The following is a 27,603-nucleotide window of genomic DNA, read 5'->3' as shown; positions in this document are numbered from 1 at the left end:
GCGGCGGGCTCAAAGTGCGTAGTTCACAAGTAAGTGGTGGGCCCCAACAAAAAGTCTTTACCAGTTTAAAGCACCATGCGTGGCTGCAACGCGCCGCCCACATGTATTCTCGCGAGAACTCGGGAAGTGGCAGCAATGGCGGCAACTGGAGCAGGTCCTGGCCCTGGAGTCGGCGCCGGCCCTGGTTCAGGAGCCGCTACAAGTGCCACAACAGCAGAAGACAGAGAGACAGAGCCGGTGGCCGCTGGGGCGGGAGAGGGGCCGTCTGCCGCCCCGGGAGCGGAGCCCAGCTCTGGAGAGGCTGAAAGTGGGTAAGGCATCCGCAGCCCACGGGGACGCCGAGGGCCCGCCCCTCGTGGAACCCCGCGGCTCGCGCCACTCCGTGCGGCCCTCCGGATCCGGGCCCTGCAGCCAACGGCTCGGCCTGCCCGGTATCCTCTGCAACCCAGCTGGCTGCTTGGTGGGTGGGGTCCGAACTGCACCTCAGACCTCACTTCCATCAGCACAAGTGTGAGCCAAGCATGTTTTCCTGTCTTCCCGCCCTTGCACCACGGAAGACCTAGCTGATCGCTCTTCCAATACTAGTTCCTGATATAACCGAGAAGGAAACGTCCCTTCATTACTTGAGTGCACTAGGAAACCCCGATCCGTGTGACTTCCCTCAGGACGAACTCTTAAGCCATGAACACATTTGTCTTGACAACCTCCCTCCTAATACTCAGGATTGTTTCCTTGGGCATCCGGTTCAAGAGATGCTTGGCTGAAAAAGACCTAAGAATAGGAAGTCCGTCAGTATTTGGATCAGTGGTTATTTTTTCTTTTGGAATAGGCATTTTAATGTTTGTCTTTTCATTATAGGGATGCAAACTTGGTAGATGTAAGTGGTCTGGAGACAGAATCTTCTAATGGAAAAGATACTTTGGTAAGTGTTTCCTTTTAGGCCTTTGAAAGGCAAACTAGATTTTGTTTTAATCCAATTTTAAAAATGTAGTCAGTCAGCCCATTTGGTTCTCTTATTGCCCCGTGGCTCCAGGAAGGTGCTGGAGACACTTCAGAAGTGATGGATACCCAGGCGGGCTCTGTGGATGAGGAGAACGGGCGGCAGTTGGGAGAGGTCGAGTTGCAATGTGGAATATGTACAAAATGGTTCACAGCCGACACCTTTGGAATAGACACGTCGTGAGTACATTTCATGGCCTTGTAGAGAGTAAGGTCCGGGAGAGATGGCTTAGCACTTAAGAGCACTAGTTGGCCTTCCAAAGGTTTGGGTTTGATTCCCAGCGTGCACGTGGCAACTCATAATGGCCAAGGGGCCCCAGTTCCAGGAGTGGAAGGGAAAATTACATAATCATGTTTTAATTTCAAGAAAATTGAAGTATTTTTAAATATGCTAAAAAATACATGTATCAGTGGGTAGTATTTTGTGCTCTAACCAAATTCAGTGACCAGATGCTGACTGAAAGATTGTTTCCGTTCCCTTGGCATGTTTTTAAGTATTGAGATGAAAGTTCTGTTAGGAAAAGTGTGGGCATTGTCCTTGATTTTGACCTTATGATCTGATTGGGAAATGAATCTGCAATTAGAAGAGATTATGTAATTAGATTTGAGACACTATGTTTTGTGTATTTCGTTCGGGTTTGGTGTTTACAGTGGGCAAGGCCTGTTGTGGCGAACATTTGAAGGTGTAGTGTTCAGTTGGGGTGCACTCGCCTACTGTGCACAGCCCTGGGTGGAACACCATCACTGGAGAGAAGTGTTTTTAATTTCTCAAAAATATCGAGGTGACCGGTGCTTTCATGTCTAAAGCACACTTTGTTTCCTTTCTCGCTGCTTATAATGTCCCCCAATTGGGATCTTACACCTTTTCTCAGGAGGAAAAAAACTTACGTCTAAACATGTATCTATTCTGCAGAATTCAGATCATATTATAATTGAGAGCGAAAGGTCTCCTCTTCTGTGGAGTAGATCAGTAGGTAACAAACATTTTGATTCGTTGTGAATAACTGCCAGGTCAAAAGCTCTCTAACCATGTAGCCCTGGATGGCCTGGGATGGCCTGGGGTGCCCTTGTAGACCAAGTCGGTCTTGGGGGACCCTCTGGTCTCTGAGCCAATCTTTGTTAATTTCGAGGCCAGGCTGGGCTGCATAGTTGAATATCAGGACAGTCAGAGCTACCTTAAGACTTTGTCTTGAGGGGAAAAATTATATCGAGTAGAGCTGGTTATGCAACCTGTAATTCAGGTACTTAGGAGGCTGTAGCAGGAGCATCACAAGCTCCAGGTTGTACAAACTGTAGCTTTATTCTAGACCAGGGCCCTATCTTAGAAAAAGCCAATGAGTTGGCTAGTGAGATAGCTCAGCAGTTAGACACTTCCTGAGTATGCCTTGGGACCTGAGTTTGGTCCCTAGAACCATAAGAAGATGGAAGAAGAGAACTGAGTCATGGGGTTGGCTTCCAAGTCTTTCGAGCTGTGCACCTTGGGACATGTACACTACACCCTGGGTCATGTGCCCACATATGCATCATGGGTGCACATACTAGAGCTAATAATAAACTTTTTAAAGGAAGGCATAGAAATGTGTGCGTTGGTGTTCACTAGTGTGTAATCTGGCCTACCTGCAGGTCATGCCTGCCTTTTATGACCAACTACAGCTTCCATTGTTCACTAATGTGTGTAATCTGGTCTACCCACAGGTCATGTCTGCCTTTTATGACCAACTACAGCTTCCATTGCAATGTGTGCCACCACAGTGGGAACACCTACTTCCTCCGGAAGCAAGCAAGTAAGAACAACTCCCGAGTGTATTAAAAAAATGATTGCCCCTTGGAAAAGAGAAAAGATCTGCGTTAGCACACTTAGGCTACCTTTGCCTAAGAGCTGGTTGGAATTAGTTCGATATTTAGCTCTGAATAACTGCAGTTGCGCATTTCAAATCATTATTATTTCACTTTTAGCTGCTCCCATTATTATTTTATAAACCACTGTCCTAATTTCTCTACTGGTGATAGCATAAAATACTCTGACAAGCAACTTAAAGGAAGGTGTACAGTTCCAGGTTACACTCCATCATGACTTGACAGTGTGCATCTCCCAGCAGCAGGCATCTGAGGGAGCTGGCCACGCTGACCTCAGTCTTAGAATACAGAGCTGGATGTTTAAGCTCTGCTTGCTTTTTTCTACTTACGTAGTTCAGGATTTCCTGTCCAGGAAATAGTACTGCCCACAGTGGGCAGGCTTTCTGAACTCCACATAATCACAATAATCACCCACAGACAAGTACACAGTCTAACCTGATAGAGATAATCCCTCACTGAGACTCTCTTGTTACATGGATTTAGATTGTGTCAAATTGAATTGAAACTAACCATCACACCTATTACCTTGAATGTACTCTTGTTGGTAGAAATCGAGATTTAACAAATACATCTTTTACCTTTTTTTTTTTTAATAGATTTAAAAGAAATGTGCCTTAGTGCTTTGGCGAACTTGACATGGCAGTCTCGAACACAGGATGAACATCCAAAAACCATGTTCTCCAAAGATAAGGTAGAGTTAGAATTAATGTCATTGCAATATGCTGAAGAATCAAGTGGAACTTGTAGCTGAGTAAATCATGTAGTAGTTACCTTACTTTTTCCACATATGGAAATTATAATTACCAGTTATCGAGTAGATGCCATTTGGCTTAGCTGTTAGCATTATCAGTCCTTAAATAAAACTTGGTTGGCTTTTTGAAGCAAGCAAGTCATCTGTCCCATAATCAGGTCTGGTGTAAATCAGTCTCTAGCCTTGGCTGGCCTGGAACTGGTATCTTCAAGCTCACAATCTGCGTTAACCTTTCTATTTCATCTTGTTGTTGATTCTCTAAGGTCACATGAGGTCACCTTACACCTTAGTACAATTGTCTTAGCTTTCCCTGGAAAGAGCACACAGTTGACTGCCTGGTTTCTGACCTCATCCTTATCCCGGTGGGAAAAGATTGCTACAGGCCAGATGAGGGTTATTACGGGCAGTAGGCCAGAGACTGAAGGCAGAGATGGGAAGGATGGGAGCCATCAGGGCACACTGCTGTGAGGAGACTCTGAGTGAGAAGTGCACTGTCAAACACCGTTGTATTGCAAGTCAGCAGTCTCAGACATCTTGTGCGTTCCATTCCTGTGTTTGAGTTAGTCTCACATAGCTTTCATTGTGACCTTAGAAGCAAAAATACTGTACTGTCCACTGAATTTCTGACATTTGATTGTCCCACATTTGACCAGGATAGCTTTGTCACCTTGATAGCAAACACCCTTTGACATGTCCCCACAAGTTTCTGAATTCCTTGTTTTCTGGGATGACAGTACTCTGCATTTCCCGATTCTGCTCCTTTTCTGCACTGTAAATGCTTAGATTTCATAGAAGAAACTGTGTAGGTACTGGGCTTTGGAAGACATGTAAAATGGCGCTGATGTGATGCCAGCAGACAAAGGTCAGACACTGTTTTGGTCAAATAAGCAAGAACTGGCAAGCAGGGGCCACCGTCAAAGTAACTACAAGGGAGCCTGGCAGAGGTGAAGTGCCTGAAAACTTTAAATTCATGTGGCTCTGGTTCTAAAGGTTGTAAGAAAAGACAAAATGACTGAAGGGTGTGTGGTCGATGGTTCTGAGTGATCAGTCATTCTAGATTACTCCTGCCTTAGCCCCCAAGTGCTGAAACAGTTAAGCCTCAGCCACCCTGCAGGCAATACATTATTTTGAAGAATTGAATATTCCTTTAGTACCTAAAACCTACAGGCAGATTTTTGTTTTGATTGTAATGAAGTCTTTGAAAAGATGTGTGTGTGTGTGTGTATCTTTGAAAACAACTATAATTCTTAAAGTATTTTATTTCTTAAAAATAGGATATTATACCATTTATTGATAAGTACTGGGAATGTATGACAACCAGACAGAGACCTGGAAAAATGACTTGGCCCAATAACATTGTCAAAACAATGGTAAGTAAATTAAAACTGAATAGATATGATGAGTTTCAAAAAGCCAATATTGTTTCTAATTGATAAATCCTCTTTAGTTTGAAATAATGTAATGGCTGAGACCATGCAAACAATTTGATATTAGTCAGTGAATGAATGAGATATAGGTAGTTATAAATTATTAAATTCAGGGGCTGGAGAGATGGCTCAGCGGTTAAGAGCACTGACTGCTCTTCCAGAGGTCCTGAGTTCAAATCCCAGCAACCACATGGTGGCTCACAACCATCTGTTTTTGTTTTTGGTTTTTTTGGATTTGTTTTTTTCGAGACAGGGTTTCTCTGTATAGCCCTGGCTGTCCTGGAGCTCACTCTGTAGACCAGGCTGGCCTCGAACTCAGAAATCCCCCTGCCTCTGCCTCCCAGAGTGCTGGGATTACAGGCGTGCGCCGCCACCACCCGGCTCACAACCATCTGTAATGAGATCTGACTCCCTCCTTCTGGAGTGCTTGAAGACAGCTACAGTGTACCTACATATAATAAATAAATAAATCTTTTTTTTAAAAAAGTATTAAATTCAGTTGGTTACTATCTTATGTGGATATCATTCTCCTCTAAGATTGCTTTTATGTGAAAAACCCTTGTCTTCTTTAAGATTTGTTTGTGTGTATGTGTATATGCTTGAGTGTGTGTATATGTACTGTGTATATCCAGTGCCCATGGAGACCAGAAAGGGTCATTGGAGCCCCTGGAATTGGAGTTACAGATGGCTCTGAGTCACCTGATATTGATGCTGGGAACTGAACCTGGATCCTCTGGAAAGTCCTCTTAACCACTGGGCCATCCCCTGGTCCAGCCATCTCTGTCCACCACACTTTCGCGGATTTAATTTGAAATTAAATTTGGATACATTTTTCAATGTTTTCATTAGATAAAAAAGTCTTGTTCTGCACATTGACTTTAGAAGTGATGAGAGCACTTGAAATCTGCCTAACCCAGGCAAAAGGAGGGAGGAGGGGTGTGGAGCACCGGCTCTCCCCATTCTGTTTGTTATTTTTAGGTCTCTTGTAGCCCAGGCCTTGAACTCAGTGTGTAGTCAAGGGTGACTGGCCTCTGACCTTCTCCCTCCAGAGTGCCAGTACCATTGTAACTCCCGTAACTCATGGTCGCTCTTCCCGCCTCAACATCCCCTGCTGGGCTACACCGGTGAGCCAGCTGTGTGCTTGGTGTTCAAGTGGTGCTGGGCTCAGACCCAGGTCCTCAAGCGTTCTAGGCAAGAGCTCTGTAGCTGCGCTGCCTCCCAGCCTGACTGGGCTCTAAGTGCCCCGCTTGGATTGTTATGTACTGGTTGTCTGATCAGAGGTGCCTGACGTGTTTTGGGAGTGCAGTTAGGAACTGACATTTGTAGTTGGTGAATGAGTATCTCTGTACTTGTAAGTAACATGGTCATTCTTACTAAGATACGTCTCCTTTTAGAGTAAGGAAAGAGATGTGTTCTTGGTAAAGGAGCACCCTGATCCAGGAAGCAAAGATCCAGAAGAAGATTACCCCAAATTTGGACTTTTGGATCAGGTACATTCATCTTCCTTCATAGGATCTCTGTGTCTCCGTCTGTCTTTCTTGAGGTCTGTGCACTGTTTGTGTAGTAGTTGTAGAGGCCGGAAGAGGGAGTGCAGCCAAGCCCCAGAAACTTGCGTTACAGACACTTGTGAGCTCCCATGTGGGTGCTGGGGACTCCACCTTGGGACAATGGGGAGAGCAAATGCTCTTAACCCCTGAGCCGTCTCTCCAGCCCCATATTTGTTTTTTATCAGAAGCCATGTAGCCAGAGATGTGGCTGAGTTGATGAGTCCTTGCCTGGGAGTCATGGTGTACTCGTGGTAGTGCACTGATGAGGTGTAAACGAGGAAGATCATGAGTTGGAGGCCAGCCTGGGCTATATGAGGCCTAGACGCAAAAAAGAAAGAAAGAAAAAGATGTTCAAGCATAAGAATGTGAGTTCGTATCCCCAGTTCCCAGGAGTTAGCAGTGATCTTTGTCACAAGGTCTGACTGTAGCCCAGGTTAGCTTAAACTCATGATCGTTCTCTCTGCCTCAGCTTCCCACTTGCTAGGGTTACGTGTGTGTGAGGCGCTATGCCTGGCTCAGGAACCGGTTTTGATTCTGGTTGTTCCTCGGTGTTAGGGCTTAACTTTTTGTAAGTTTTTTGTTTGTTTGTTTGTTTTTTAAATCTTCCTGTTACCTGAAATTTTGCTCCTAAAAGCATCCTTTATTGTGAGGAAATTTTTGGGGAATCTGTTTTTAGAACCTTATGGGAAAAAGAAATTTCCATATATTTTTTTTGTTGCAGAGCAAAGGACACATTGGCAACTAAGATTTGCCTTAAAGTGTCTGACTTGCTGCCTTTTTTGAGATGAGGTCTGTCAGTGTGACACAAGCTCAGGGACTCTGTCCTCAGCCACCTTCCCAGACGCTGAGGTGGGAGCTCATTTGTTGCCCGCCCGTGCAGATTTGAAGAGCTGTGGGTGCATCTTGGTGTGAGTGACCTCTCGGTGGTCACTGTTGTAGAATAAACAGTGAAAATTCAGATTTCTGTCTCATAAAATGGGACAGCTCAGCTGTGTGAGTCAGAGTTCCCACAGAGGGCAGATGAGGGACCTAAGCGTCCTGGCCTGCTCAGTGGCTCTCCCCATGCCCGGGTGGTTGGTCAGTTCCCTCCTGGAACCATCCCGACCCTGCCTCCGTGCTGCTCGTGCTCCTTCCTGAATTCTTGAAACGTCCAAGTTGAGGGCCTTGCAGCTTGCTTTTTAGGACTCGACTTTCATTTTCTGTGCTCTAGTTTTGTCCATTTTTGGAGCAGTTGCCGGATTAATTTGCTCATGTGGCCTTTTTTTTACTAGGATATTTCTTCTTCTAGGATCTTAGTAATATTGGTCCTGCTTATGACAACCAGAAACAAAGCAGTGCTGTGTCTGCTAGTGGGAACCTGAATGGTATGTGTTTAAGTATCTTGTCGGAAGCTTTGTGAGTAATAAAAGCCTTGCCTGAAATTGGGTGTTCTTTAGGAGGAGCCAAACCTGAGTAATCACTAAAATGCTTTTAAATTCAAAACACAGATTTTATCTGCTTACTTTAGTATACTTGGGAAAGGATAATGGAACAGAGTTTTTGTGCCTTACTGCAGTTTGGTCTCATTAGCATATTACACATTAGTTTTACACACTAATGGGATGTACTATGAATTTCTGATTATGCATACATCAGACATTAATAATGTCTATCCAACCAGATTCAATTAGGAATGAAGTGAGGCAGATTTCATATAAGACAGTCTATACTTTGATGCTGAGACTATCTGCATTTTTGTTAGATTCCACATCTGTATGATAATGAATACCTAATCTGGAAAATTCATTTGATCTTCACTCTTTTCCATAGATCAGCAGTTGCTTGACAAGTTGCCTTTGTCCATCTAATTTTTTCTTGCCTTGACTGTTTGAGCATACTCATCTGTCAGCCTTTCTATATGGATTCCCCAGTATGTCATCCCCACTCCCCACCCCTTTTTTGGTAATCTGGCTATCTAACAGAGGGAATTCTCTTTGTTGTTAATCTAATAAAAACTAGGGTCCAGGCAGTAGCTTAGTGGCTATCCATCCCACACATGGCAACATTCGTTAGCATGTCTCTTAGGATTGAAACATCTTAAATGTATAATCCAGTCCACAGTTAACTTTCTAAGGTGCGTTGGAAATGCGAGTGTGTTGTTTCTGTTCTTACACCATGCTTTCCCTTTGGACTGTTGATATCTGACAATACATAGTGCCACTTCTGTTCCTACAGGTGCAGCCACTTTGGGAGGTGAATTCCTCTCTGTCTTCTTTCAGCCTCAGACTTAAGTATCTTGTGGTTTGAAGTGCTTTTTGCTGAGCTTTAGTAGAAGCTAAACTCCATAATTTAAAGCATTGTGAAAGTGGTGTGGCGGCACTCACTTACTGTGAAGCTGTAGTTGCAGTTTGATGGTGGGAAGAAAGCTTGATGGTGTCATATTCTGCCTGACATGGCCAGCCAGCAGCCCCTCCGCCTTGCCTGCTCTGCTCAAGCAACGCCAACTGGCAGTAGAGGATTGGCAGGCTTTTGATTGATAACCGTGCCATCACAACTTTAACATAAACCTTTTATGAGCTGTATGAACAGCAGCCACGTTCATAAAGGACATCATGCACTAATCTGGCACTGTGTGTGCAGAATATGACCTGCTCTCCATGGCCTCGTCCTTTTCATTGCAGCAGAGCTGCTGATAATTCCCAAGCTTGTCCCAAATTTACACATAATACTCTATGCAGTTTTTTACATAAAGGTGTTTTCCTGCAGTTCAGGGACTGTTTTCTGGAAAGACAAAAAAAACAGAAGAATAATAGAAATGAAAAAAATTACAAAGTATCTACTTTAGAACATTTAAGGCAATACTCCTGGTAATCTGAATATGTACAAGTGTTATAATATAAAATATATGAATTGTTTTATTTGCCCTTAAACCTACAAACCAGGCTAATGTAACCTACTGAATTCATTGGCACAGTTTTAAGTATATTGATATGGAATTAAAAATTGCTTACTAAATTTAGAGCTTCTATTCTTTTATATATAACCATGTTAAATTTACATTTATCTATAACACTGGAGAGAAACACCTTTTTAATATTTATGTTTTTGTTTTCTATGTTTGGTGTACTTTTGTCTTGTTGGATATTCAAGTGCTTTATGTAGACAATGCCTTTATATGTTTATGAAATACATTATGCAATTGAAGCAAGTGAGCATTGACCATCAGTAAGGATATTTTTATTGATGTTTGTATTAAGTGGTGAATAAGCACAGTCCATGTGGTGTTTTCATTCTTTTTAGCTGTGGGTGCTTGGAATTTGGGGACAGATGCATTTGTGTCACAGCCCCATAAAGTGCCATTGGTCTCAGTCCTTTGAGAAAGGGCTGGAAAGACGACTTACCTAGTAAAGGCACTTGCTGTAAGCCTGGCAGCATTAGTCAGTCCCTGGAGCCCGTGTAGTACAAAAGTAACTACAGAGTTAGCCTCGGACCTCCAGTACATATTCATTAAATGCTTGATTGCTTGGTTAGCTGTCTATTTGTTGGTTTATTTATTTAAGGATGAAAGGAAGGTTGAAGATGTAACTCAGATATCAGATGTACTAGATTCATGCGACCTTACTGTCCGAATGTTGGCTGTAAGATACTTTCAAAACCAGGCTAAAATCCAGCATAGGTCAAGAAGGAAACCCTCTATGATGTTACACAAATGCACGTTGGGAATGGTAGTTGCCATGGACTTGAGGGCCCTTATGCCTCCATAGTGGCTCTGTGAAAATGATCTGCCTTCCGTTCAAAGGGGGGATCGCAGCAGGAAGCAGCGGGAAAGGAAGAGGAGCCAAGCGAAAGCAACAAGATGGAGGGACAACAGGCACCACCAAGAAGGCCAGAAGGTGTGACCACCCCACCCTACTCAGTCCCTGGGGATTTGCTGTGGGTACACGCCACTGAATGGAAAGAGCCATGTTGTTGGGTTTCGTTTGCTTGTTTTCTGTGAGTCCTGAGCTCCTGGTAAGACTGACTTCAAGTGAGGTCTTCTCTTATGAACTCGTTACTATAAAATAGATTCCTGCTCTGGGGATACAGCTCAGTGGTAAAGGGCTTGTGTGACATGTGAGGCCCCAGGTTGAATTCCCAACATCGAAACAACAACAGCAGTCCTAATAGCAGTGTTTTCTGTCCTGAGGAATAAAGTTCCCATATGAGATCGGAGGCTAGATGAGGAAGTAAAGCTTACTAAATGCCAGCTCCTTATCGCCCTGCCTCTTCCTTTCCCTTTGTCCAAAGCTGAGGTGATGAAATCCAGGTCACTTCTGATTTAGACTGGCAACTGAGAGTAAATCTCCTGCCTCCAGGATATTTCTATACTAAATGAAATAAAGAGAGCTGGAGATGTGTACGGCTCAGTTTTTACACCGACCAGACTGACCAGGCCTGGAGATGTGTGTAGCTTAGCTGGTAGAGTTATCCCCAACATGCAGATCCTGGGCTTGATCCCCAGAATTGGCTAAACAAGGCACATAATCCTTATACTGGAAGGTAGCAGCAGGGGTCAGAGTCTCCAGGTAGGTCATCCTTGGCTACACAGTAAGCTATAGGCCGACCTGGGATTCATGCTGTCTCAAAGGTTAAGTAAATGGGGTCTGGAGCTCCGACTCTGTGGTTAAAGCATTTGTTGCTCTCACAGAGGACCTGGATTTGGTTCCCAGCACCTACATGGTGACTCAAAACCACCTGTAATGACAGTTCCAGGGGAATCTGGTACCTTCTGACACCCATGGACACCAGGCACATGTGTAGTACATAAATATACGTGTTGGCCAAACATAAAGAAAAAACAAGACCTTAATAAAATAAATGTGCTAAAAGAAAGCAGCCAAATTTGGCCTGTTTCTCCTGTTCCTCCCTCAATATGACTGCTCATGTTGTCTTGACAGACAGTACGTGGGTAGATTCCCCAAGAGTAGGTTGGCATTCCCTACAAACTACAAGTAATTTAACCAAATCTTTGCAAGGCGTCACGTGATTTACTGAAGTTAAATAAAGCTTTTGTAAAGTTGCATGTGTTCTACTAGAAACAACAAACCAGGGCCTTTCTTATGGTAAACTGGAGAGGGATGGTGTCTTCATTTTGTTTCTCTTTTTTTCAGTGACCCTTTATTTTCTGCTCAGCGTCTCCCTCCTCACGGCTATCCTTTGGAACATCCATTTAACAAGGACGGCTACCGGTATATCCTAGCTGAGCCCGATCCCCATGCCCCAGACCCCGAGAAGCTCGAGCTTGACTGCTGGGCAGGCAAGCCTATCCCTGGAGACCTCTACAGAGCTTGCCTGTATGAGCGAGTCTTGTTAGCCCTACATGACCGAGGTGTGTGCGTTCTGATGATCATTTAGAAACTGTGCTGCTTAGTTTTTTTTTTTTTGTTCTGGGAAGAGGGAATCCTGAGAAAATGCCTCCATCAGATTGGCCTGTGGACAGTCTGTCTGTAAGGCATTTTCTTATAATTGATGTGTGAGGGCTCAGCCCATTGGAGGTGATGCTATTCCTGGTTCTGGGCTATAAAAGGAAGCAAGCCAGGAAACAACATTCCTCAGTGGTTCCTGCTTTAGTTTATGTGCTGCCTTCAGTGTACACCGAGATAAACCCTTCTCCCAAGTTGCTTTTGGTCATGATGCTTCTCACAGTAATAGAAATCGGTGCCAGGCTTGTGGAGTACTGTGACAGGCCTGACTGTTGGGGAAGATAGTGCAAGGGTTTAGTCTTCAGAGTGCAGAGCTGAACAAGTTGCCCTGTGGAGCTTTGAAGGTAATGCTGAGAACACTGCAGGTGATGGGGGTCTGAGAGAAGCCCGAAGAGTCCCGCTGAGTCTGGGTATTTGATAGTTTGTATTGAGAATCTGTGGTTTCTGGTCAACTGGGACTGAAGAATCAATTAAGAAGAGACCACCAGCACTGATGTAAAATCCTCTGAGAAGTATTTCCTCAGGACCTGTGCAAACGGCTCAGCTGGGGCGGGGGCGTTGAGCTAAGCCCGCCCTTTTTTATTTTTTTAAAAAGGAATAGCGTCAGCCAGGCGGTGGTGGCGCACTCCTGTAATCCCAGCACTCTGGGAGGCAGAAGCAGGCGGATTTCTGAGTTCCAGGACAGCCTGGTCTACAGAGTGAGTTCCAGGACAGCCAGTGCTATATAGAGAAACCCTGTCTTGAAAAAAACAAATCAAAAAACAAAACAAAAAAACAAACAAACAAAAAGGAATAGCGTCTGTCTTATATCAGCTTCCGTCCAACTCCCATTACCCGTCTCTGGGAATCTCTGCCAGTCCCAGAGTCTTTGGTTGGTGTGGACTGGAAAGGAGTTGCTCGTCATAGACTAACTATTCTCGATACAGGCTGAGCCAAATTTGAGCAGATGGATTAACCTGTGCTGAAGACATAAGCAATTACTGCTCTGGACTGGTTTTGCTGTTTGCACATATGGTTTAGCAGGAACAATCCCAATGCGGCAGCTCCACAAGCCAAAAGCCTCAGTGCCATAGACTCAGACCTTTTCAATCAGGAGTGGCGATATGCCAAAGTCTCCCTGATGGTGATACAGGTGACAGGGAATCTTAATCAGGGTTGGCAATGATGACAGAGTCTGATGGTGATACAAGGTGACAGGGAATCTCCCTGCATCATTTAGAGGCATGGGCACAATTCCAGGAATTCTTCAACCACAGCAGCTCTTCATACTCTCAGTAGTTTGTCAATACACACAATCTGCTAGAACAATTCAATTTCTTCTTGTTTCCTTCCTGTTCATTAGAGACTTTTCAAACTACAGAAAAGAATGGGACTAAAACACATGGTTTAGTATTCAAGGAAACATTGCAAAGTGCAAGACAGGAGTCAAAAAATAAGTTCTCTCTAGCATAAACTATTCTCTAAGATGTAAAGTAATATTACTCTGTTCTACTTCTAATTTAGCTGCAGCCTTCCCCATAGTCCTATTAGTAGAGAGCACAACTGGCCACACAGTACTACTTATCCCCACTGGCATCAGGACTGGTGGATTTTCCACAAAGCTCCTGTGAGTTTCTGTCTGTACCGGTATCAGGGCCGGTGTCAAAAATATGACAGGATGCACACAGCGCTCAGGAACCCAAATAGGACTTTCTGCATCTTTAAGAAAGATACAAACAGAACCTCTCATCCTGACCAACACTAGATCAGGACCTCTCCAAACTCCTGAAGATAACTCTTTCCATTTTACTAAACCTACTCTGACTTCTTCGCACCTTTCCAATGTCTGTCTGCAGCAGAAAGATTATCTTTATTAATAAAAAATTTAAAGTATAAAGAATAAAGGACAATATAGCATGCGGAGAGGTAAACTCCCCCTTTTTTGTTTTTTCAAGATAATTTTTTTTACAGTAAGATTAGCTTTCTCCACTATAGCTTGCCCTTTCAGATTATATGGAATCCCTGTTTTATGAATAATATGAACGTCTACACGAAAATTTTCAAAGGATCTGCTGGTATATGCTGGACCATTATCAGTTTTTAACTCATTTGGAACTCCCTTGCAAGCAAAAGCTTGTAAACAATGATTTTTTTATATCTTTTACCTTCTCACCACTATGTGCAGATGCAAAAAATCATACGAGAAAAGGTATCTATAGATCCATGAACAAAAACTGTAGTTTCCCAAGAGATGGGACATGAGTCACATCCATTTGCCAAATATTCTTTGCTTTAAAACCTCGGGGATTCACTCCCAAATTGGGGGTGAAATGAACTGAGCACACTGAGGGCATTGAGTAACAATTTGCACAGCTTGTTCTCTGGTAGCATCACAGTGAAACTTCAAAGAATTTGCATTAAGATGAAATTTATTATGCATATTCAAGGCTTTATCATAATTGGTGGCCAAATTCAATGCAACCAATGGAGATTGAGTGTATAAATCAGCTTTATGATTGCCCTGTGCCAGGGGACCAGGTAATAATGAATGTCCTCGTTTATGGCCCACAAATACTGGTTGGTTGTGCCGCCATAGAAGAGCTTGTACCTTCAACAGGCAAGAATAAATAGAGGAAACAAGTGCTACATAAGCTGCAGTTTCTAATGGGTCTATCATTTGGGAAACATCTGTATAGATATTACAGGCTTTATTAGGGAATAAACTCAAGGCTAATTGAACTGCCTCTAATTCTGTTAATTGTGCAGAACAATTAGGAATTTTCATTATTTTTACTTCATTCCCGAAAATAACAGCAGCTCTCCCATTGGATGATCCATCAGTGAAAAAACCAATTGAGCACAATCCAAAGGGTAAGAGGAAACAATCTTGGAAAGACTACTGGATGGGTTTTTAAAAATTGACACAAGCCAGGCAGTGTCCTGGATTAGCAGGATCAGGAATCTCAATCACAGGATATGTTGCTTTTGTATTAGAAATAGGTTTAGAAAAAACTCCCCTTTTTGGTGTTGGTTCTTCATAACCCCCATCAAGGGCTGGGTAAGGTTCATATGCTGTAGGGGCGGAAGCCCCCTCTTCTTTAAAAAAGTTTTGTTTTTGGTTTTTTTTTTTTTTTTTTTTTGTATTTGTTTTTTGTTTTTCGAGACAGGGTTTCTCTGTGTAGCCCTGGCTGTCCTGGAACTCACTCTGTAGACCAGGCTAGCCTCGAACTCAGAAATCCACCTGCCTCTGCCTCCCAAGTGCTGGGATTACAGGTGTGCGCCACCACCGCCCGGCTTTAAAAAAGATTTTTACTAGGTGGTCGGGAAGCAGACACTCTTTGCTTTTTGCATTTCTTTATTTTTAATCTCAATTCCTCTCTTTTTCTAGAATCTCATCCTCATCTGATTCGGATGCCTTTAAAGACTTCTTTGAGGCATCATCTTGTGCTGCTCCAAACGTTCTCTCAATCTCAAACATCTACTCCTTAACCTTAGCATCAGTCCTCAAGAGAGCATCCCTGACTAGTCTCCTTAGGGAGAAGGCAGTCACAGGGATGCTTTCTTGCCCCTCTTTCTGTAATGTCTTGTGCAAATCTGTTTTAACCTGGTCCCAGTCTAGGATATTCAAGCTGCCACTATGACTAAGCCATGGATTAGTTTTCTCCAAGATCCTAATAAATTCCCTAACTGTGTTAACCTTAATCCCAGTACCCTGTTGCTTAAGCAAGTCTACCTGTTGATCTCCTAATTGTAAAGTGGAATCTGTCGTCCCCATGGCGCGATGCTGCACTTAACTTTGCTTGTTGCAGTCCTTGCTCTCACTTTGTTTCTTGCGCCAAATGTTCCCCAATACATTCCTCTCCTTTCGCCGGCCGGCTATTTTTGGAACAATCCCGTCAGGAGCTCCTCTCTTTCCCGATCTCGGTAGGGCCTCCACTTGACAGCCACAGTACTGAGTATTGGACGTAGGCCTGGAGGATTAACAGAAAACACAGACATGGTCATTCTGTAAGGAGAATGCCCCAGCTTTACTGAGGGACCAGCAATATATACACTAGAGGCCAGGGACGAGAACAGGAAAATACAATTATAGCCATAGGTCAGGCACCTGGGAAGTCCCTACCACACCGGGCGGGAAGGCAGGAATCAAGCTAAGCCACGGGATATTTTGCTCTCAGGAAACCTGTGCAAACAGCTCAGCTGGGGGTGTTGAGCCAAGCTCGCTGGTTCCCAACAGTGTTGGCAGCATTGGAGCTGCAGTAGTGAAGGGGTCACGGAGAACAGCTGAGGATCAGCATGACAGGCTGGGGAAGGCTATAGATAAAGGTGCTGTTCAGCTACAGGGGAAACCTCAGGATTGCAGGAGTCATAGAAGTACCATTCGGGAAGATTGGCATTCCTGAAGTGTGGCCAGGAAGCTGTCGGGGATGGTGCAGCTCAGTCATAGTGAGGAGTCCTGCGTAGAAACTGAGGCCTGGCACCACGTGCAGGATTGGAATCCCTACAAAGAGGCCAGGTGAGGCCGGCTGCTGGGAAGGCCATAGGAAGACTGCCGGGGACAGCAGCAGGTGTGGAGTGGAGCCCATCTGAACCTGAGACGTGGTGGATGTGCTGGAAGTGACGGAACCAGAGACATGCAACTGCAAGTCCTTTGGAGTCCCAGACAATGGACACTTAGACTTGGTATTCGTCACAGCAATAGAAATCTAGCTAGGTCAGCCAAAATTCCTTTGAAATAACTTGTTCTCAAGAGTTCATCTTCTCCCACAAGACTTTCATTAAGCTTATTTCGGGGTAATATCCCATGACTAATTATTCTCACTAAGTACAACTTTAAAATTTGCACCATCGCCGGGCAGTGATGGCACATGCCTGTAATCCCAGCACTCTGGGAGGCAGAGGCAGGTGGATTTCTGAGTTAGAGGTCAGCCTGGTCCACAGAGTGAGTTCCAGGACAGCCAGGGCTACACAGAGAAACCCTGTCTCGAAAAAACCAAATCCAAAAAAAAAAAAAAAAAAGTGCACCATCTCAGTACAACCTCACAGAACTGAGCTTTCCACGCTTAAACTCTGGGAGAGAAATTCAAACCACATCCAAAGCTCAGCAAGTTTGCTCGCTCGCATTAGTGGGTCTCAGCGCCTCCAGAGTGCCTGTAGGGGAGGGGAGACCCTGCTAAGCTAACCTGCCCATACATCTGTAGCTGTGGTGAATTCTTACTAACACTTGGAATTCCAGTCAGACACCATAGAATATTTCCTTGTGGTCGTCCTCTTTATGTATTTGCAACTTATTTTTCTAACATTGGAAAACTTAACTAACAAAAACAAGAAAACTTAACTGACTAGATAACTGTGGATAATTAAGTATAGTATATTTACTTGCCTGTTAGTACCCATTTAAGATAAGTTCAGAAAGTACAGTATCATTGGCCAGTTCTTGTAGTGCCAGAAAGTAAGAAAATGTTGGGTTTTTTGTTTTGTTTGTTTGTTTGTTTGTTGTTGTTGTTTGTTTGTTGCTTTTTCGAGACAGGATTTCTCTGTAGCTCCAGCTGTCCTGGAACTCACTCTGTAGACCAGGCTGGCCTCGAACTTAGAAATCTGCCTGCCTCCCAAGTGCTGGGATTACAGGCGTGCGCCACGATCGCCCGACGTTTTTTGTTTTTTTAAATGGGGCTCAGTAGTATAGAACTTACATAATGTAATAATGTCCATGAGGCTTTGAGTTCATTCCCCAGCACCACACACACTACATACATAGAATGGGACTTGTCAGATAAGGATATAGCTGCTGTGGGAAGTCATTATATTTGTGTGCAGCTCTGTTTGACTTAATATCCATTGGTTGTTTCCCCTACTTTTCTCAGTGTGATATTCAGCCAGGTTAATTTCCTGATGTGTTCTACTGTTTTGGGTCCTCCTCCCATATCTCGTGTGTGTGTGTGTGTGTGTGTGTGTGTGTGTGTGTGTGTGTGTGTCTGTGTGTGTGTGTGTCTGTGTGTGTGTGTGTCTGTGTGTGTGTGTGTCTGTTTATGTGTGTCTGTGGCACGCTTCACATGTGTAGGAGCATGTGTCATGGTACCTGTGGAGGTCGGAGGATATTCTGGAATCAGTCTTCTCCTGTACTTTAGTAGATTCCAGGGATTGAATGCAGGTCAGCAGGCGTGTGCAGCAAGAACCTTTCCCTCACTGAACCATCTCGTTGACCTAATTACTATGATTTGGGGTAAAAATTTGGACTTAATGTCACTGCCTCTTCATGGTTACATCTCGTATTGGTTTCCCACCCATTCCCTTGTTTCTAGCTTCTTCTCTTTTCCTGTTTTGTCTTCTTTCCTTTTTAAGGAGTGGGGGCTGGGGGTGGGGTGGGGTCTCACTGAGTACTGTAGTCTGGCTTCAAACTCACAGCAGGAAGCCTCAGCTTCTGAGGGCTGAGGGCACACACGTGACTCATCCTGCAGGCATTTCCTTCACAGACACACGTATTGTCCTGTCCTATACATGATGGACAGCGTCCTGTAATCTTTTCATTTTGCACTCTACACTAGTATAATTATTTCATACCAGTTCAAACACTAGCACTCTTTACAATTTTGTTGTTTTGGGGTTTTTGTTTTTCAAGACAGGGTTTCTCTGTGTAGTACTGCATATCCTGGAACTTGCTCTGTAGACCACACTGGCCTCAAACTCAAGAGATGCTCTTGCCTCTGCCTTCTCGGTGCTGGGATTAAAGGTGTGCGCCACCAACTACAGTTTTCATTTAATTAGGGTGTGTAGGTGTGTCTGAAAGAGTAGCCGAAACTCCACGGAGGCTCGGAGATGACTTCAGAGCCCCTGAAGCTGGAGTCAGAGGCAGTTGTGACCTGCCGGACATAGGTGTTGGGAATTAAACTCAAATCCTTTTGAAGAATGCTCTTAACTACTGAGCCATTTCTTCTGCCCTTGTTTTCCTTAATTTTTTTTTTTTTTAAGATTTATTTATTATATGTAAGTACACTGTAGCTGTCTTCAGGCACTCCAGAAGAGGGCGTCAGATCTCATTACGGATGGTTGTGAGCCACCATGTGGTTGCTGGGATTTGAACTCAGGACCTTTGAAAGAACAGTCGGTGCTCTTAGCCGCCGAGCCATCTCTCCAGCCCCTGTTTTCCTTTTTAAAATCTTCATTAGTACTGCAAATAATCCGAAAGCAAGTGATTTGAGAAAGCTGTCATCTTGTATGGGAGTAGTCTCTGAAGCTGGTTGGTCACTTCAACTTGATTGATTGATTGATTGCTGAGGATTAAGTCCAGGAACCTTGAGCATGCTCAGTATACAGCCAAACACTGAGTCCTCAACATTGCCAGTTACTTAAACTGGGCATGGCAGCACAAACATCATCCGGAAGGCTCTCTGGATGCTGAGTCAGGAGTATTACCACAAATCTGAGGCCTCACAATGCATACCAGGCTCTCCAGAACTATGTTGTAAGATCCTCTCTAAGACAAAGCGAAGTGTCAGTCTCTCACACACACAAGTGGAGTGAACTGAACTGTCTCTGGAAAGAATTGGTTATCCTTTAAAGATCTTACATCTTTATAGAACCAGAATGTGGCCAACAGTCGGGAAATGGGCATCTCGCTGCTGCCTGTTCTCAGATCCTACTTGGTCCTGTTCATCCTGCAGCTCAGCACCCTAAGGCCAGTTTTCTGGTTTTGACTGTAGTGGTAGGCAGTAGTATTTACAGAAACTGATAGAAGGGACCCTTAAACCATGCTGCCATTAACACTTAATAATTCTTGCCTTTTCTCTTTGCTATATATATATATATTTTTTTTAATTGTTTTGCTACTGGATCTCACTATATCGCTCTGGCTGTCCAGGAATTCCCAGAGATCAGCCTGCCTCTGTCTCTGCCTCCAGAGTGCTGAGATCAAAGCTGTGCCCCCAGGCCAGCTCTTTTTCCCTTCATTCAGTACAAGGGACTCGGTTAACCACCAACCTTTGACTCTCCCCCTCCAGCTCCCCAGCTAAAGATCTCTGATGACCGGCTGACCGTGGTTGGTGAGAAGGGCTACTCCATGGTGCGGGCCTCCCATGGCGTGCGCAAAGGGGCCTGGTACTTTGAAATCACTGTGGATGAGATGCCTCCAGATACTGCTGCCAGGCTGGGCTGGTCCCAGCCTTTAGGTAAGCTGGGAGAACCGTGTGGGCCTCTCAGTAGGGGCAACTGGCTTGGGGTTTAGCAGATTGTGGTCTTAAAATAAAATTCCTGAAGTTACAGCCAATTTGGAATTCTTAGAATAATGTAAGAGATAGTTTCTAAGTAGTTTGCAAAATTGACCAAAAATACGTACAAAGAAAAGTAGAACTTTTTTTCTTTAACAAACCACTTAAACTTACAGTCCTCTAATTTTCGTGTCTTGGGACAGGTAACCTTCAGGCTCCCTTAGGTTATGATAAATTTAGCTATTCTTGGCGGAGCAAAAAGGGAACCAAGTTTCACCAGTCTATTGGCAAACACTACTCATCTGGCTATGGACAAGGAGATGTCCTAGGGTTTTATATCAATCTTCCTGAAGATACAGAGACAGCCAAGTCACTGCCGGATACTTACAAAGATAAGGTAAGATAAGCTCCACCCTGGCTCTGACAGCCCTTGGGGTCAGTGCCTGTAGTTACTGCTGGACTTCTTTTGTGACGTTGACCCCTGGTGCGTGCGTGCGTGCGTGCGTGCGTGTGTGTGTGTGTGTGTGTGTGTGTGTGTGCTTTCCCTATTTTTTGATCTGAATATTTTCAGACATAGCAACAAAATTAAAAGACTTTAAGGTTTAGTTCCTGAGTAGTCACCCAGATTTTATCATTAACATTGTTATCAATTCTTTTTTTTTGGGGGGAGGGGGGGATTTGGTTTTTTCGAGACGGGGTTTCTCTGTGTAGCCCTGGCTGTTCTGTTGACCAGGCTGGCCTCAAACTCAGAGATCCACCTGCCTCTGCCTCCCAAGTGCTGGGATTACAGGCGTGTGCCACCACCGCCTGGCTCATTTGTTTTTTATTCTGTACCAGAGGAACATTACATTCTTGTAATCCCCCCAATCAGTATTTTAGGAAATCTATCCTTAGCCATTGTTTAACTTTGTTTTGTGTGTATGTGTGTGTTGTGTGTGTGTGTGTCAGTTTTTAAATGAAATACATAAATTTTAAGACTTGTCAGGCACAGAATTTTCTCCACATTAAAAAAAAATATTAGTGTTTAGAATCAATCCTAGGGCCTTCTGCAGGCTGGGCTGGCACCTTAGCACTGAGCCCACTTAACACACACACACTCACACACACACACACACATACACATGCAGGCTGGGCTGGCACCTTAGCACTGAGCCCACTTAACACACACACACACACCATACCTGGTGCTTACAGAGAGTGAGCTCCCCTGGAACCAAAGATCCAAATGGTTGGGCGCTGTCACACAAACGCTGTGAATCAAACTGGGTCCTCTAGCTGGGCAGTGGTGGTGCACGCCTGTAATCCCAGCACTCTGGGAGGCAGAGGCAGGCGGATTTCTGAGTTCGAGGCCAGCCTGGTCTACAAGTGAGTTCCAGGACAGCCAGGGCTACACAGAGGAACCCTGTCTCGAAAAAAAAAAAAAAAAAGCAGCCTGGTCTACAGAGTGAGTTCCAGGACAGCCGGGGCTACAGAGAAACCCTGTCTCGAAAACAGACAAACAAACAAACAAACTGGGTCCTCTGTAAGGGAAACAGTTTCTCTTAGCTGCCCAGCTCTCTTCAGTGGTGGCGCGCCTTTGATCCCAGCAGTCTGGAGGCAGAGGCAGGCACGGCTCTGAGTTCTAGGTTAGCTTTGTCTACAGATCAGGTTCCAGGACAGCCTGGGCTTCACAGAGAAACCATCTCGGGAAAACAAACAAACAAAAAGTAATTGTACTTAGTTATCTTTTCTGAGTGTTTTCCCGCTTGTATGTATGTGGGTACCTGGTGTCAGGGGACACTAGGACAGGGGTCCCCTAGATCTGGGCTTAGGGGCTGTTGTGAGTCACCATGTAGGTGCCAGGTACTCTGGAAGTACAGCCGGTACTCCTTAACCACTGAGTTCTTTGTCTAGTCCCTCTATCCAGTTCTGTTTTGTTAAGACTTATTTTTATTGTCTGTTATTTGAAAATGTATATATGTATGGATTGGTGCTTTGTCTGCATGTACATCTGCATATTGAATTCCATTATAGACTGTTGTGAGTTATCATGTCAGTGCTGGGAATTGAACTTAGGACCTTTGGAAGAACAGCCAGTGCTTTTAACCACTGAGCCATCTCTCCAGCATCAACTCCTTATTCAGTTTTAATGGTATCCTTTTTGAAGATGATTTTTTTTAATCAATTTTAGCTGGGCATGGTGGTACTTATGCTGTTAGTCCCAGCACTCAAGAGGCAGAGGCAGGTGGATGGATCTTTGTGAGTTTGAGGCTGGCCTGGTCTACAAAGGGAGTTTCAGGACAGCCAGTACTGTTACACAGAGAAAGTCCGTCTCAAGGAAGCAAAAGAAACCATTATTTTTACATGTTGTGTATGTATAGGTGTAGGCACCTGAGTGAGTGGAGCACCCAGAGGCCGGGGGTCTAGATCCATCTCAGTGGAGGTGCAGTTACAGGTGGTTGAGCCTCCTCACATTCTTTTACATTTATTTCTTTGACTTAATAAATTTGGGGTGCCCACAAGTCATGAAAATATCCTCCCATATTTACCTTTGTCCTTGTGTCAGGTCACTGATGACTTTGCATTAAAGGATGGTGCAGAACTTGAGCTTATTTTCCCTGAGGAATATGAGATTATTCCAACATAAGATATTTAATTTCTTGTGTCCCCCACTGGATATCTTTGTTGTATTTAGTGAAAACCAAACAATTATACCAATGACTCTTCCAGTGATTCCAAAACTGTCACAGAAAAAGAAGTTTTAGTGGCTGGGGGACGGCTCAGTGGCTGAGAACACAGGCTCACTCCCAGCACCACAGGGCAGACCACAACTGCCTAACTCCAGAACGTGACAACTTCACACCGACAGATTTACAGCAAAACACCAATGCACATTAAAAGAGGAAAAGTTAAGCCAGGCGGAAGTGGCACACGCCTATAATCCCAGTACTCTGGGAGGCAGAGTCAGGCGGATTTCTGAGTTCAAGGCCAGCCTTGTCTACAGAGTGAGTTCCAGGACAGCCAGGGCTACACAGAGAAACCCTGTCTCGGAAAAACCAAATCCAAAAAAACAAAACAAAAACAAACAAACAAAAAAAACAGGAAAAGTTTTAGGCTCTGTGAAACTTTCGATTAATCTACTTTATAGGCACTTTGTGGTTCAAAAAAAAAAGTGTGTGTGTATAATTCTCTTACTAAGGGCCTTTTTAAAGACATCTTTAACAAACACGGCCAGCTAGTCTTTTGAGAAGCACTTAGCTGGAGCTGGTGAGATGGCTCAGCAGTTAAGAGCACTGACTGCGGGCGTTGGTGGCGCACGCCTGTAATCCCAGTACTCTGGGAGGCAGAGGCAGGCGGATTTCTGAGTTCGAGGACAGCCAGGGCTACACAGAGAAACCCTGTCTCGGAAAAAAAACAAATCCAAAAAACAAAACAAAACAAAAAAAAGAGCACTGACTGCTCTTCCGAAGGTCAGGAGTTCAAATCCCAGCAACCACAAGGTGGCTTACAACCATCTTAATGAGATCTGATGCCCTCTTCTGGTGTGTCTGAAGACAGCTACAGTGTACTTACATATGATAATAAATAAACCTTTAAAAAAAAAAAAGGAGCACTTAGCAGCCAGGCAGAGTGACTCATGCCTTTAATCCCACTTGGAAGACAGAGGCAGGCAGATCTCTGTTAAATTCATGGCCAGCTTGGTCTACCAGGTGAGTCCTGGACAGCTAGTTCTACATACATAGTGAGACCCGGATTGGGGCAGTGACAACTTTGGAACTGAAAATTGAAAAACTCTGTGGGAAAGACTTTACAAGGTAGTGGCACTGTGTGTGTGAAGGTGACTTTACTTTCTCCTAGATGATTTAGGTGATTCCTCAATGTGTCATTTTCTTTTCTTTTTATTTTCTTTCTTTCTTTCTTTTTTTTTTTTTAACTGTACTTTGAAGGCTTTGATAAAGTTCAAGAGTTATTTGTATTTTGAAGAAAAAGACTTTGTGGACAAAGCAGAGAAGAGTCTGAAACAGACTCCCCACAGTGAGGTGAGTCACAGTCATAAACAGTCGGAACAGGAAGGCTTTGAAGACTGAGCCGCCTTGGGGACAAAAGCACAGTCGAGGCTCAAGGGGATCAAGGGCTGCCCAGTCTCCTCAGCCTAGACGGGACTCCCTCCGTCCTGCCTGATTGAGTTCTTCCTGGGACTGAAGAACGGGCTACACAGTCAGTGACTGTGGAAGAGATTCAAGAAGCCAGTGAGAGAGTCTTCTTACTTAAGGAGATGCCAAGCAGAGGGAGACCAGAGCTCTAGGGGATGGCTAGACGTTCCCTCACTGTTCTAGAACTCCCCTCCTCTCCCCTCCCCAGGAGTCAGTCCTGCAGCCCAAGGTCACGCACAATCAGAGACGGCCTCTGGAAGCTCAGGAGCCAAGGGTTGGAAGGAAAGGGGAGTGAGGAGACGTAAAGCTCTGGAAAGCCACGGGGGTCAGTGGGTCAGTAGACGGGGGAGAGAGACGGAGTTCTGATTGGTTGGGGGGGGTGGGCAGTAAAATTCAGTTAAAACCAGAAACAGGCATAAAAAAGGTCATGCCAGAAAGAAGAAGTCTGTGGTCCTTGTTAGAATTTGGAATGATGAAAGCTGGGTGTGTGGCCCATGCCACTGTAACCACAGTGCTTAGAAGGTGTGCACAAGGCGTTGAGAGCTGAGGGCCATCCTCGGCTGCAGAGTGAGCTGGAGGCCAGCCTGGACTGGGAGACTCTCCCAGTCCTTCCTCCAATAAAGCACAGTGACTGATGGACTAGAGAACTGTTTGCTGTGTGTGTGTAGCCCGGACATTCACAAGAAGCCTGAAGTCAGCGGGAACAATACGGCTTACGTTGCCTTGACTGGCAGTGCCTGCAGTGGCACACAGAAGACGTGTTACCTGTGAATGCGGCCTGGATGTCCTTGTCATTCGGGTAGCAGTTCTAAGTGGTCTGCAGTTGAGTTTGGTTTTTTTTTTTTAATCTTTGTGAAATTCTGAAGTAAAACTTTGATCTTCATTTCAGATAATATTTTATAAAAATGGTGTCAACCAGGGTGTGGCTTACAGGGACATCTTTGAAGGAGTGTACTTCCCAGCCATCTCACTGTACAAGAGCTGCACGGTGTGTACCTGCATTTGGAAGTGTGGGTGGGTTGTAATGAACGCCTTTGACTGAGAGGAACATGATTGCTAGAAAGAATGAGAACATGTCTGGGAGGCCTGGAAATGGACATATATTTGGATGTCTCAGATTCGCGTGAGTGAAATCAACTGTTAGTATTCGAAAGATACAGAGCATATCCATTCCGGTCATATGTTTGATGACTTGCAATTGGTGACTCTTGCTTATACTTAAATAAAAATTATATCTACACACACAGACGAGGGGGTGCAGGAGCGGGGGAGAGGGAGAGAAGAGAGGGGATTCCCTGGCATGGTGGTGCATGCCTTTGATTGTAGCATTTGGGAGGCAGAGGCTGGCTGATCTCTGAGTTCAAGGTCAGCTCGATCTAAAAAGTGAATTCTAGGACAGTCTCAAAATAAATAAAATACATAAGCAAACAAACAAATATCCTGCCCTTACTGCTTACTTGAAAAGATTAGCTCATGGAGATGTATTCGTTCATTACCCTGTATTGAACAAAAGTTAAGATGAGGTCCCAAGCAGAAATCCATTCGAAGCGTGTTTCTACCTGGTGCTTGATGTGTTCATGGATGTGGCCCATGTTTAGCAATGTTGACATATGTCTCCTTTGTTCCAGGTAGACCCTAAGTATCTTAGAAACAGCGTTCTTATTTCAAAACAGGGTCTGCTATGTAGTTTAGGCTGGTCTCAATCTCAGGATCCTCCTGCCTCAGCCTCTCTAGGGAATGCACTATAATTCCTACTTCCTGTAGTTTTCCTTTAAATATCCCCTGCCAAGTGACCTTTTGTTTTCTTTTTCATTTTTTTTCCTGCATCTGCTTGTATTGAACTTGTCCCAGGTTTCCATTAACTTTGGACCATCCTTCAAATACCCTCCAAAGGATCTTACGTACCACCCTGTGAGTACTGTCAGAACGCCTGCCTTCATCCTCCATCTTTCTATTTCTTGCTCTGGCTTCTGTAATCACCCAGTCTCCTGTTTTTATTGCTCCTGCAGATGAGTGACATGGGCTGGGGCGCTGTGGTAGAACACACACTGGCTGATGTTTTGTATCATGTGGAGACAGAAGTGGATGGAAGGCGGAGTCCACCGTGGGAACCCTAACGGAGCCTTGCTTCTGATGACATTGTGAAATAGTCCTGGGGTTTTTGCTTTTGTTTATATAAAGTGTCAAATGTGTTCTCAGAGATGCTGCAGTACACTTTGATGAAGGGAAAAGGCTGGGTGTGGCTGCAGCAGTACCGCCCTTCAGCATGTCCTCCCACACAAGCACTGCTCTTACCCTGAGTGCCATTCGTCCACCACTGATCGGAAGACCAGAGGCTGCCTGTGAAGCTGCTGCTGTGCCACACCTGCCGGGCGCCCTGTCACTTCCTGTACACTGTAAGAAGTGAGTAATGAAAGGGTTTCAGCCCTGGTTTCTGGAGAGGCAAGCTTTCTTCTGAGTGGCTGAAATCAGTGGCAGTACATTCCAGAGCAGTCTAACGGCAGTCCTTTAGTGTGGAGTGTGGGGATCTGTGAAGCTAGTGCGGTTCTATAAACTATAATTGTGAAAGAAATTTGCTGGGGGCTTAAAAGCTATGTCTTTCCTCCAATAAAACTTGTTTTCAAGCTTGTGTGGTACTTGGCTTCACTTGAGGTTGGGTTCCTGTTGGTGACAGTGTGAGCAGTGTGATGGGGACAGGCTTCCCACACGGGTGTCAACCTGCTTCTCTCCCTGGCGCCCCCAGGCCCTTTCACTGTTCTGTGTACAATGGACTCTCAAAGAGAGCAGGAGTGTAGACGGCCCAGTGCTTGTCTTTGAGCGCGCATGCGGTGTTGATATGTGCTGCCTGTCCTCTCCTGCCTTTCCAGTCGCTAGCCACTGGTGAAGAATGGCAGTTTTATTACACTTGTCTCCTACTGAGTCACCCAGGCTTCTTTCGCACATTGAATATCTTGTTTTGCTTTTTGAGGCAAGCTCTGTCTACATAGCCTGTCTGGCTTCAGACTGACAGAAGTCTGCCTTGCTCTGCCTTCTTCAGGGGAGTCAGTATTATTCAAAGCTGGGGTCACAGCCCATCAGCTGCTGGATACCTGCTGATTCCAAGACTAGTCTGAAAAAGGACAAGCCAGCTTCTAGAGTGAGGTCAGCCGCTCGAAGGACTCTGAAGAAAATGAAGTGATGCTATTAGAAGAACTAGGGGTGAGGGGTTGGCACATCATCATGTGGAGGCCTTCTGTCTACCAACATTTAACTACATGTTTGTGTA

The 27,603-nt window shown here is 44.6% G+C and overlaps 1 protein-coding gene across 2 annotated transcripts; it reads left to right on the top strand.

Moving 5' to 3' along the window:
• Positions 1-118: 118 nt before the first annotated feature.
• Positions 119-26,967, top strand: Ash2l (ASH2 like, histone lysine methyltransferase complex subunit). Of its 2 annotated transcripts, XM_052162161.1 has the most exons (17): positions 119-311; positions 859-922; positions 1,034-1,179; positions 2,695-2,783; positions 3,453-3,547; positions 4,882-4,977; positions 6,429-6,524; positions 7,870-7,945; positions 8,796-8,813; positions 10,360-10,453; positions 11,711-11,928; positions 19,999-20,166; positions 20,409-20,602; positions 24,132-24,224; positions 25,228-25,326; positions 26,190-26,249; positions 26,348-26,967. In XM_052162161.1, the coding sequence occupies exons 1-17, from the start codon at positions 136-138 to the stop codon at positions 26,453-26,455; spliced, it is 1,890 nt and encodes a 629-aa protein (XP_052018121.1). In that variant the 5' UTR covers positions 119-135; the 3' UTR covers positions 26,456-26,967. The 2 variants fall into 2 exon arrangements, with proteins under 2 accessions (XP_052018121.1, XP_052018122.1); XM_052162162.1 differs by lacking the exon at positions 8,796-8,813.
• Positions 26,968-27,603: the final 636 nt, after the last annotated feature.

Source organism: Apodemus sylvaticus, chromosome 18 (genome assembly GCF_947179515.1).
Source record: "Apodemus sylvaticus chromosome 18, mApoSyl1.1, whole genome shotgun sequence".
Taxonomy (NCBI): domain Eukaryota; kingdom Metazoa; phylum Chordata; class Mammalia; order Rodentia; family Muridae; genus Apodemus; species Apodemus sylvaticus.
Note: the sequence above shows the minus strand (reverse complement) of the source record. Positions and strands in the feature narration are given on the sequence as shown.